General features: G+C 54.6%; 1 protein-coding gene across 2 annotated transcripts; it reads left to right on the forward strand.

The window, feature by feature from the left end:
* The first annotated feature begins 3186 nt into the window (after nucleotides 1-3186).
* On the forward strand, nucleotides 3187-10983 carry EPOR (erythropoietin receptor). 2 transcript variants are annotated; one of them, XM_033195953.1, is made up of 8 exons: nucleotides 3187-3495; nucleotides 4345-4409; nucleotides 6111-6252; nucleotides 6334-6491; nucleotides 6925-7078; nucleotides 7163-7250; nucleotides 9973-10060; nucleotides 10156-10983. In XM_033195953.1, the coding sequence occupies exons 1-8, from the start codon at nucleotides 3381-3383 to the stop codon at nucleotides 10765-10767; spliced, it is 1422 nt and encodes a 473-aa protein (XP_033051844.1). In that variant the 5' UTR covers nucleotides 3187-3380; the 3' UTR covers nucleotides 10768-10983. The 2 variants fall into 2 exon arrangements, with proteins under 2 accessions (XP_033051844.1, XP_033051843.1); XM_033195952.1 differs by having other exon boundaries at nucleotides 3215-3495; nucleotides 4345-4480; nucleotides 6077-6252.
* Nucleotides 10984-11895: the final 912 nt, after the last annotated feature.

Below are 11895 nucleotides of genomic sequence, written 5' to 3' on the forward strand. Positions count from 1 at the left end.
GGAGGCTGGGGTGTGCAGATCACGAGGTCAGGAGATCGAGACCATCCTGGCGAACACGGTGAAACTCCGTCTCTACTAAAAATACAAAAAAATTAGCCGGGCGTGGTGGCGGGTGCCTGTAGTCCCAGTTACTCGGAAGGCTGAGGCAGGAGAATGGCGTAAACCCAGGAGGCAGAGCTGGCAGTGAGTGGAGATCGCGCCACTGCACTCGAGCCTGGGCGACAGAGCGAGACTCCGTCTCCAAAATAAATAAATAAATAAATAAATAAAAAATAACTGGGTGTGGTGGCAAGCGCCTGTAATCCCAGCTACCTGGGAGGTGGAGGCAGGAGAATCACTTGAACCCGGGAGGCGGGGAGTTGCAGTGAACCGAGATCCTACCATTGCACTCCAGCCTGGGCAACAAGAGCGAGACTACACACACACACAAAAATCCCTGCCTGGCTGGGCTCAGTGGCTCATGCCAGTAATCCCAGCACTTTGGGAGGCTGAGGCGGTGGGAATCACTTGAGGTCAGGAGTTCAAGACAAGTCTGGCCAACACAGCAAAATCCCGTTTCAACTAAAAATACAAAAAATTAGCTGGATGTGGTGGGACACACCTGTAGTCCCAACTACTCTGGAGGCTGAGGAAGGAGAATTGCTTGAATCCGGGAGGCGAAGGCTGCAGTGAGCCAAGATTGCATCATTGCACCCCAACCTGGGCGACAGAGGGAGACACCATCTTAAAAAAAAAAAAAAAAAGCCTGCTTTCATGGAGTAGTAAGTAGCAGCAAATCAATAACAAAACATCAAATGCATGTCAGGTGACAATAAGCACATTGGCTGCAAACAAAAACAAAAAAACCCACCTTCTTAATAGCAACAGGGTGGGAGTATTGCTATTTTATTTCATTTTTATTTTTTTATTTTTAGTTATTTTTTTGAGACAGGGTTTCGATCTTGTTGCCCAGGCTGGAGTCTCAGCTCACTGCAACCTCTGCCTTCCAGTTTCAAGTGATTCTCCTGCCTCAGCCTCCTGAGTAGCTGGGATTACAGGCGCATGACACCATGCCAGGCTAATTTTTTTTTTTTTTTTTTTTTTGAGACGGAGTCCTGCTCTGTTGCCGGGCGCCAGGCTGGAGTGCAATGGCATCATCTCGGCTCACTGAAACCTCTGGCTCCTGGGTTCAAGCGATTCTCCTGCCTCAGCCTCCCAAGTAGCTGGGATTTACAGGCATGAACCACCACGCCCAGCTAATTTTTGTATTTTTGGTAGAGACAGGGTTTCACCGTGTTGGCCAGGATGGTCTCAATCTCTTGACCTCATGATCTGCCCTCCTCGACCTCCCAAAGTGCCGGGATTACAGGCGTGAGCCACCGCACCCAGCCTACGTCTGGCTAATTTTTGTATTTTCAGTAAAGACGGGGTTTCACCATGTTGGCCAGGCTGGTCTCGAACTCCTGACCTCATGATCCACCTGCCTCAGCCTCCCAAAGTGCGGGGATTACAGGCGTGAGCCACTGTGCCCAGCCAATTATTAATTTTTGAGCAGAGTCTCACTCTGTTTGTTGCCCAGGCTGGAGTGCAGTGGCGCCATCTTGTCTCACTGCAATCTTCATCTCCCAGATTCAAGCAGTTCTCCTGCCTCAGCCTCCTGAGTAGCTGGGGTTACAGGCTCATGCCACCATGCCTGGCTAATTTTTGTATTTTTAGAAGAGATGGGATTTCACTATGTTGGCCAGGCTAGTCTCGAACTCCTGACCTCAAGTGATTTGCCTGTATTGGCCTCCCAAAGTGCTGGGATTATAGGCGTGAGCCACCGGGCCCAGCCCAAGAGAATAGAAATGTGGGTGGTAAAATTTTTTTCCCGAAAATTCATAAATGAAAATCTCACATATTATACATACTGTCCAGGAGCATGGCCTAGCCCTGTGCAAACACTCAACTGCTGGTCGTTATAAGGATTATTATTAGTCGGCTTCAGTGGCTCATGCTGGTAATCCCAGTAGTTGAGAGATGGAGGCTGGAGGATTGCTTAAGCCCAGGATTTCAAGACAAGCCTGGACAACATAGTGGGATCCCATCTCTACAAAGAATTTTAAAAATGAGCCAGGTGTTGTGGGAAGATTGCTTCAGTACAGAGGCTGCAGTGAGCTATGATTGTGCCACTGCACTGCAGCCTGGGTGACAGAGCAACACCCTGACTGAGGCAGAGTGAGAGAGAGAAAAGGAAGGAAGGAAGGAAGGAAGGAAGGAAGAAGAAGGAAAGAAAAGAAAGAAAGAAGAAAGAAAGAAGAGAAAGAAAGAAAGAAAGAAAGAAAGAAAGAAAGAAAGAAAGAAAGAAAGAAAGAAAGAAAGAAAGAAAGGAAGGAAGGAGGGAGGGAAGAAGGGAGGGAAGAAAGAAAAGAAGGAAGGAAAGAGAAAGAAGCAAAGAAGGAAGGAAGGAGAGAGAAGGAAAGAAAGGAAGGAAGGAGGGAGGGAGGAAGGGAAGGAAGGAAGAAAGGAAGGAAGGAGAGAGAAAGAAGGAAAGAAAGAAAACGAAAGAAAGAAAGAAAACGAAAGAAAGGAAGGAAGGAAGGAAGGAAGGAAGAAGGAAGGAAGGAAGGAAGGAAGGAAGGAAGGAAGAAAGGAAGGGGCCGGGCGCGGTGGCTCAAGCCTGTAATCCCAGCACTTTGGGAGGCCGAGACGGGCGGATCACAAGGTCAGGAGATCGGGACCATCCTGGCTAACACGGTGAAACCCCCTCTCTACTAAATACAAAAAACTAGCCGGGCGAGGTGGTGGGCGTCTGTAGTCCCAGCTACTCGGGAGGCTGAGGCAGGAGAATGGCGTGAATCCAGGAGGCGGAGCTTGCAGTCAGCTGAGATCCGGCCACTGCACTCCAGCCTGGGCGACAGAGCGAGACTCCGTCTCAAAAAAAAAAAAAAAAGTGAAAGAGAAAATAATTTTTATTTATTTCCAGGCTGGAAAGAGATGTTGATTTCTGCGATAAAATCAGTAGATAAACTTTTTGGAATGTTTGCTATGTGCCAGGCTAGATTTTACAGGTGAGAAGTCTGAAGCTCAGGTAAGGTAAGTCACCTGTCCAGGGCCACACAGCAAAAAAAAAAAAGTGTGTCTGAAGCCAGAACGGGAGCTGTTGCAGCCCAACTCCCTCCCCTGCACCCAAGCGGCCTCTGGGCCCGAGAAGGGCCCCTGCCCCCTCCCGCCAGAACTTATCTCTACCCAGGCTGTGTTGGTCCCGCCTCCTCGGGGATCTGCCACTTAGAGGCGCCTGGTAGGGAAGGGCCTGGTCAGCTGCGTCCGGCGGAGGCAGCTGCTGACCCAGCTGTGGACTGTGCCAGGGGCGGGGGACGGAGGGGCAGGAGCCCTGGGCTCCCCGTGGCGGGGGCTGTATCATGGACCACCTTGGGGCGTCCTTGTGGCCCCAGGTCGGCTCCCTTTGTCTCCTGCTCGCTGGGGCCGCCTGGGCGCCCCCGCCCAACCTTCCGGACCCCAAGTTCGAGAGCAAAGGTAAGGATGAGCTGCGTGTGGACCCCTACACTGGAGCCTGCAGGACCATGCTGGGCCCTGAACTCCCAGCCTAGGTCCTGGGGGCTATGCCTATTTCTGGACTTTCAGACCGGGTCCTGGGGGCCAAGCTGGCATCTGAACCCTTAGACTAGGTCTTGGATCGGCGGGGGTGGGGTGGGACATGTTAGGATTCAAGACTCCTGATCTTGTCCTGGGGAAGAGCTACAGTAGGCTTACGGTTCCCGTTTTACCTTTTCAGGGAGTCTGGGACATGCTAAATCCTAAGGGCGCAGGCTTGGTGCTAAGGTCCCTGGGGGGGTGGGCACCCAGCCGACCCTCCCTAGGGGAGGGAGGATCCGAGTTAGAGGGGCCAAGCCACAGGTTACTGTAAACACGATTTGCGTGAGGGCGCCAGATCACTTGCCCGGCCCGGTGGAGGGAGGCAGGCGGGGTACACGGTTGGCGCTATCGGTCGGCGGGGAGCCTGCCGGGGCCGATAGGGGGCCCGCCTCTCCGCACACACCCCCAGCCGCGCGCAAGTCCTAGGCTGGGGCGGGGCTGGTAGCCCCGAGCTCAAGGTCTTGAACTCCGCGACCAGCTCAACTGCCCGCAGGGTGGGCAGGTGTGCACGAGTGGTGACGGCGGGGGACTGTAAGGCGAGCAACTTGTCTCTGGGAATTAGGGGAGCACCACCTCTGCGGACCCCTCCAAGGGCCCCGCTTGGGAAGATGTCAGGGCGGGGCTTTTTTCTTATCGGGTCCACCCAGGCTGCGGGAGGGAAGAGGAGGGGGCTGTCTTCCGAGGACAGAGCTCAGCCCCCCATGCCCTTCCTTTGTCGCCCCTCCCCAGCGGCCTTGCTGGCGGCCCGCGGACCCGAAGAGCTTCTGTGCTTCACTGAGCGGTTGGAGGACTTGGTGTGTTTCTGGGAGGAAGCGGCGAGTGCTGGGGTGGGCCCAGACAACTACAACTTCTCCTACCAGCTCGAGTGAGTCCGATCCGGCGGGCGCCTCCTCGGGCGGAGGGAGGGAGTGGGTGGGGCAGAGCTCCTTGGAGGTCGTAGCCTCGGATGTCCCCGGCTGTTTGAGGCCCGACGGCGCCTCCAGTCGTGGTCACTGGAGGGAACCCTGCGGGTCCAGTTCTGGCACGCCCCCTATGGGGCGTGAACACTCCCGCGATCACCGATGGAGCGCGACAGCAAACATCAGGCTGGGATAACAACGCCTCCAACTCCAGGGTTAGGCTTTACTACATCCGCGCTGGGACGCCCTCTCGAGGTAGTATCCAAAAGGAGACCAGCAGTGACTCATGACTGTAATCCCAACTCTTTGGGAGGTCGAGGGGGGAGAATTGCTTGAGCCCAGGAGTTCAAGACCAGAAAGGGCAACACAGCGAGATCCCAGTCTCTTAAAAAAAAAAAAAAAAAAGCCGGGCGCGGTGGCTCAAGCCTGTAATCCCAGCACTTTGGGAGGCCGAGACGGGCGGATCACGAGGTCAGGAGATCGAGACCATCCTGGCTAAAACGGTGAAACCCTGTCTCTACTTAAAAATACAAAAAGCTAGCCGGGCGACGAGGCGGGCGCCTGTGGTCCCAGCTACTCGGGAGCCTGAGGCAGGAGAATGGCGTAAACCCAGGAGGCGGAGCTTGCAGTGAGCTGAGATCCGGCCACTGCACTCCAGCCTGGGTGGCAGAGCAAGACTCCGTCTCAAAAAAAAAAAAAAAAAAAAAGGCCAGGCGCGGTGGCCCAAGCCTGTAATCCCAGCACGTAGGGAGGCCGAGGAGGGCGGATCACGAGGTCAGGAGATCGAGACCATCCTGGCTAACACGGTGAAACCCCGTCTCTACTAAAAATACAAAAAATTAGCCGGGCGTGGTGGCTGGCGCCTGTAGTTCCAGCTACTCGGGAGGCTGAGGCAGGAGAATCGCTTGAACCGGGAGGCGGAGATTGCAGTGAGCCAAGATCGCGCCACTGCACTCCAACCTGGGCGACATAGCGAGACTTCATCTAAAAAAAAAAAAAAAAAAAAAGACTGGGCGCGGTGGCTCACGCCTGTAATCCCAGCACTTTGGGAGGCTGAGGCTGGCGGATCACCTGAGGTCGGGAGTTTGAGACCAGCCTGACCAATATGGAGAAACCCTGTCTCTACTAAAAATACAAAATTAGGTGGGCGTGGTGGTGCACGCCTGTCATCCCAGCTACTTGGGAGTCTGAGGCAGGAGGATCGCTTGAACCCGGGAGGCGGAGGTTGCGATGAGCCGAGATAGCGCCATTGCACTCCAGCTCGGGCAACGACAGTGAAACTCTCCGTCTCAAAAAAAAAAAAAAACCGGCGTGGTGGCGCGTGTCTGTGGTCTCAAATACTTGGAAAGCTGAGGTGGGAAGATTCCTTAAGCCCCGGAATTTGAGGCTGCAGTGAGCCATGATAGCGCCACTGCACTCCAGCCTGGGCGACAAAGGAAGACCTTGTCACACACACAAGGCGAGACATAAACACACACAGTCCCCCACAGGCCGGGGAACGCAAACTCCCCGATCCACACTCCCAACTTGCTCCCTTCCCTCCCGGGTCCCTGGGCGAACAGGGATGAGCCATGGAAGCTTTGTCGCCTGCACCAGGCTCCCACGGCTCGTGGTGCGGTGCGCTTCTGGTGTTCGCTGCCTACAGCCGACACGTCGAGCTTCGTGCCCCTAGAGTTGCGCGTCACAGCAGCCTCCGGCGCTCCGCGATATCACCGTATCATCCACATCAATGAAGTAGGTAAGTGCTCTGGGAATGGAGGAGTGGTCGGAGGAGAGGGGTCTCAGTCCTCGCCCACCTGACCAACCCCCATGCCTGCAGTGCTCCTGGACGCCCCCGTGGGGCTGGTGGCGCGGCTGGCTGACGAGGGCGGCCACATAGTGTTGCGCTGGCTCCCGCCGCCTGAGGCACCCATGACGTCCCACATCCGCTACGAGGTGGACGTCTCGGCCCGCAACGGCGCAGGGAGCGTGCAGAGGGTGAGACCAGCCCCTACGGCCCAGCCCCCAAAGCTCCACTGACTACTGCTCAGCCACGCCTCTCGAGGTCGCACCCAGTGCCGCCTCCAGGGCCGGTCCGTGACATCCCACATCCCATTACCCCGGTGCTGAGACACGCCCCCTTTCCTAATGTCCTCGCAAGCCTGCTGAACCCCAACCCCTTCTCCCTCTGGCTCGTTAACCCTAGACTCCTTTAGCGCCCGGCTCCCTCTACGCGTGCTAGGCTAGTTATTAAATTGCCCGGGTCCCGCCCCTTGGTACCAGAGTCTCTCTCTATGATGGGCCCCGAGTTTTCTTGGGCTCCTCCCCCTACTCTTATTGGTCCCATTGCGATTCTCGGTTCCACCAAGGCCCGTCCCCAAGTGCTCTATTTTTGTCTGACTCGCCTCCCTCGCCCTGGTTCCGCCCCCAGGTGGAGATCCTGGAGGGCCGCACCGAATGTGTGCTGAGCAACCTCAGGGGCCGGACGCGCTACACCTTCGCCGTCCGCGCGCGTATGGCTGAGCCGAGCTTCGGCGGCTTCTGGAGCGCCTGGTCCGAGCCTGTGTCGCTGCTGACGCCTAGCGGTGAGGCCCCAGGAAGGGGTGTAGGAGGAGCCGGGGCGAACCACCGGCCAGGCCCACCGCCCTAACTTCCTCCCCGCCTCTCAGACCTGGACCCCCTCATCCTGACGCTCTCCCTCATCCTCGTGCTCATCCTGGTGCTGCTGACCGTGCTCGCCCTGCTCTCCCACCGCCGGTGAGCTCCCCATTCGGGCGCTAGGCCCAGACTCCTCCTCGCCAAGGGTCCTCTTTCACTATGGAAACCTAGGCTGAGAGAGACACGCACTTGCCCAAGGTCATGCAGTAAGGAGTCACGTCAGTGGCAGGGCTGGGATGCATGCCAGACTAGACCCAGACTGTTCCTTAACATTTTCTGCTCTTGGGGACTTTCACCTGATTTTCCTTCTGCATCAGGGGCTGCCATTTCTTGGGTCCCTTTGCTGGTTCCTTTCCCCAATGTCATCACCTTTGTAAAATCAACCAGATGAATTTGGTGAAAGAATTTAAGCCCCTGAATGCCTCCCACCCCTGCAGTGTAGCTCCTCAAGACACTATGATCAGACCAACCATTCTGAGGTATTTGTAATTCCAAGCACACACCAGGTGGTTTCACACCCCCAAGCTTTTGCCCATCCTGTTCCCTCTGTCTGAAATACCCTTCCTGCCTTGTCCGCTAGCAATCTTCTAGTTGTCTTTCATGGCCCTGTTCCTTTACTTGGTTGGAAAATACATACTGAGTGCCAAACATGTGCCAGGCACTGGAGGGAGAATGGAGAACAAGCCAGAGCCTGACCACAAGTCTCTGACCTTGTGGATCTCAAGTCAACAAACAAGGGACCCAAGAAATATCTGATGATAAATTATAATGAATGATATCACAGAAACAAACAGGATGTGGGGACATGACAGGATGATCAGGGAAGGCCTCCAGGAGGAGGTGACATCAGAGTGGAAACCCGAAGGTTGGAAGGAAGCAGCTGCTTGAAAAGTGGGGAGAAGAAATGGCAAGGGCAAAGGCCCTGAGGTGGGAATGAGATTGGAACATTCAGCCAGCTTCAAGAATTGCCACATGGCAGGGCCGCAGGGCCAGGTGCGGTGACTCACGCCTGTAATCCCAGCACTTTGGGAGGCCGAGGCAGACGGATCACCTGAGGTTCGGAGTTTGCAACCAGCCTGACCAACATGGAGAAACCCTGTCTCTACTAAAAATACAAAATTAGCCAAGCGTGGTGGCACATTACACCTGTAATTCCAGCTACTCAGGAGGCTGAGGTGGGAGAAACGCTTGAACCTGGGATGTGGAGGTTGTGGGTGGGCCGAGATCGCACCATTGCACTCCAGCCTGGGCAACATGAGTGAAACTCCGTCTCAAAAAAAAAAAAAATGAATTGCCACATGGCTAGAGCAGTATGTAAGGGGGTGTGGCAGATGTTGAGATGAGGGAGGTGACAGGGGTCATATAATGCAGGGCCTTCTGCAGGGTTGTGGGGAGGAGTTTGGATGTCTTTTTGTGTTGTTGTTTTTGAGACAGAGTCACTGTTGTTGCCCAGGCTGGAGTGCAGTGCAGCAGTCTTGGCTCACTGCAATCTCCACCTCCTGGTTCAAGCGATTCTCCTGCCTCAACTGCCTGAGTAGCTGGGATTACAGGCGTGCATGCCCTACTAATTTTGTAGTTTTAGTAGAGACGAGGTTCTATCATGTTGACCAGGCTGGTCTCGAACTCCTGACCTCAGGTGATCTGCTCACATCAGCCTCTCAAAGCGCTGGGATTATAGGCGTGAGCGACCGTGCCCAGCTTGGATTTTATTCTGAATGCCTTCTCTCGTTACTCCAGAAGGTAACATAACAACATAATATTTATCTATGATGTGACATCATGGACCTCCTGGAAAAGTCTGGGCCAGGGTTTTGGTTTTTTGATTTTTTTTTTTTTTAGAGATGGGGTCTCACTATGTTTCTCAGGGTGGCCTTGAACTCCTGGGTTCAAGTGATCCTCCCACCTCAGCCTCCCAAAGTGCTGGGATTACAGTGCTGGTGTAAGCCACTGCACCTGGCCATGACCAGGATTAAAGGGAGAATGACCAAGGTATATTGAACTCCTATGCACCCTTCAATACCCTGTTCCAGTTACCCTTTTGTAGGGCCTTGCTGATGCTTCAGTCAAAACCCCTGTCCCGGCCAGGCGCGGTGGCTCAAGCCTGTAATCCCAGCACTTTGGGAGGCCGAGATGGGCGGATCACGAGGTCAGGAGATCGAGACCATCCTGGCTAACACGGTGAAACCCCGTCTCTACTAAAAAAATACAAAAAACTAGCCGGGCGCGGTGGTGGGCGCCTGTAGTCCCAGCTACCCGGAGGCTGAGGCAGGAGAATGGCGTAAACCCAGGAGGCGGAAGTTGCAGTGAGCTGAGATCCGGCCACTGCATTCCAGCCTGGGCGACAGAGCGAGACTCCGTCTCAAAAAAAAAAAAAAAGCCGGGCGCGGTGGCTCAAGCCTGTAATCCCAGCACTTTGGGAGGCCGAGACGGGCGGATCACGAGGTCAGGAGATCGAGACCATCCTGGCTAACACGGTGAAACCCCGTCTCTACTAAAAAATACAAAAAACTAGCCGGGCGACGTGGCGGGCTCCTGTAGTCCCAGCTACTTGGGAGGCTGAGGCAGGAGAATGGCGTAAACCCAGGAGGCGGAGCTTGCAGTGAGCCGAGATCGCGCCACTGCACTCCAGCCTGGGCGACAGAGCTAGACTCCGTCTCAAAAAAAAAAAAAAAACCCTGTCCCCCAGCCCTGATGCACTCCTCTGCCTCCATTGTGATCACAGGGACCAGGAGTATCTGTGCCCCTGTGACTGGGAGTGGAGGGGTATTGGTGGGTGTTCAGTGAGTCATGTCTATATAACTGTTAATACGGGCTTCAACAGGGCTCTGAAGCAGAAGATCTGGCCTGGCATCCCGAGCCCAGAGAGCGAGTTTGAAGGCCTCTTCACCACCCACAAGGGTAACTTCCAGGTAGGTGACCTGGTTGTCCCCTCAGTGCCTGGGGTTCCCTGCTTCTTGCAGCCAAACTGCAGGCCTCTCTGAGCAGGTTGGTGCTATTTCTTCAGCTGTGGCTGTACCAGAACGACGGCTGCCTGTGGTGGAGCCCCTGCACCCCCTTCACAGAGGACCCACCTGCCTCCCTGGAAGTCCTCTCAGAGCGCTGCTGGGGGACGATGCAGGCAGTGGAGCCAGGGACAGATGATGAGGGGCCCCTGCTGGAGCCGGTGGGCAGTGGGCATGCCCAGGATACCTATCTGGTGCTGGACAAATGGTTGCTGCCCCGGAACCCGCCCAGTGAGGACCTCCCAGGGCCTGGTGGCAGTGTGGACACAGTGGCCATGGATGAAGGCTCAGAAGCATCCTCCTGCTCATCTGCTTTGGCCTCAAAGCCTAGCCCAGAGGGAGCCTCGGCTGCCAGCTTCGAGTACACCATCCTGGACCCCAGCTCCCAGCTCTTGCGTCCATGGGCACTGTCCCCTGAGCTGCCCCCTACCCCACCCCACCTAAAGTACCTGTACCTTGTCGTATCTGACTCTGGCATCTCAACTGACTACAGCTCAGGGGACTCCCAGGGAGCCCAAGGGGGCTTATCCGACGGCCCCTACTCCAACCCTTATGAGAACAGCCTTATCCCAGCCGCTGAGCCTCTGCCCCCTAGCTATCTGGCTTGCTCTTAGGACACCAGGCTGCAGATGATTGGGGATCCAATATGACTCCGAGAGCCAGTTGCAGACTCAAGACTTACTGAACAGGGAGGGCGAGGCCTCTCTCAGGAGTAGGGGCATTGCTGACTTTGTCTGCCCAATCCATCCTGCTCAGGAAATCACAACCTTACAGTATCTTTAAATATGTATAGTTTTTTTTTTTAATCTATCTTTATATACATATGTATGCAAGTTTTTCTACCATGATTTTTACAAACACCCTGTAAGTCCCATCTTCCCCTGGCATAGGCCATAGGGGTAGAAGTTAAAGTTCTTTTTTTTTTTTTTTTTTTGAGGCGGAGTCTCGCTCTGTCGCCTGGACTGGAGTGCAGTGGCCGGATCTCAGCTCACTGCAAGCTCCGCCTCCGGGTTTACGCCATTCTCCTGCCTCAGCCTCCCGAGTAGCTGGGACTACAGGCGCCCGCCGCCTCGCCCGCTAGTTTTTGTATTTTTAGTAGAGACGGGGTTTCACTGTGTTAGCCAGGATGGTCTCGATCTCCTGACCTCGTGATCCGCCCGTCTCGGCCTCCCAAAGTGCTGGGATTACAGGCTTGAGCCACCGCGCCCGGCCGAAGTTAAAGTTCTTAAGCTTATTCAGAAGCTGAACCTGCAATCTGAATACTAATCATAATATAAAATAGTATGCTAAACAGCTCCTAAATCTTAGTGGCTCACCATACTAAGTGATTTCTCTCTCCTAACTCAGCTCAAATGGGCAGCCATCCATGGGATGAGTCAGAGGATAAGACTCTTCTAGTCTGTAGCTCTACCTTCTCTTAGGGTACTTAGATGGATCCCCTATTCTACAAACTGCCAGTCAGCAAGGGAAGAAAAAGGGTAGCAATGACCCTCAATGGGCCATTTGAGGGATCTGGCCCGGAAATGGACTTCCTCTTCTCTTCTCACACCTCATTGGCTGGGAACAGTCATGACCCCAGTCACATGAAAGGCTGGGAAACTTAGTTTAGTTCTCCACCCAGGAAGAGCAAAGCTGTTTAAGGGGCCTCTAGCTAGTCTCTGCAACTAACAACAATAACAATAATTCTGAATTAGGCCATGTTCTAAGAAAGTACTCTGATGACACTTGGTGTCAACAAGTAA

This window comes from Trachypithecus francoisi, unplaced genomic scaffold (genome assembly GCF_009764315.1).
Source record: "Trachypithecus francoisi isolate TF-2019V2 unplaced genomic scaffold, Tfra_2.0 Lachesis_group5, whole genome shotgun sequence".
In the NCBI taxonomy this organism is placed as follows: Eukaryota; Metazoa; Chordata; class Mammalia; order Primates; family Cercopithecidae; genus Trachypithecus; species Trachypithecus francoisi.

Excerpts from the sequence above, each read along its gene's own strand:
- EPOR (XM_033195952.1), top strand. The coding sequence starts at position 3,381 with ATGGACCACCTTGGGGCGTCCTTGTGGCCCCAGGTCGGCTCCCTTTGT. Across the intron at positions 6,253-6,333 it reads CATCCACATCAATGAAGTAG|TGCTCCTGGACGCCCCCGTG; the intron begins GTAAGTGCTCTG and ends CCATGCCTGCAG. Across the intron at positions 6,492-6,924 it reads GCGCAGGGAGCGTGCAGAGG|GTGGAGATCCTGGAGGGCCG; the intron begins GTGAGACCAGCC and ends TTCCGCCCCCAG.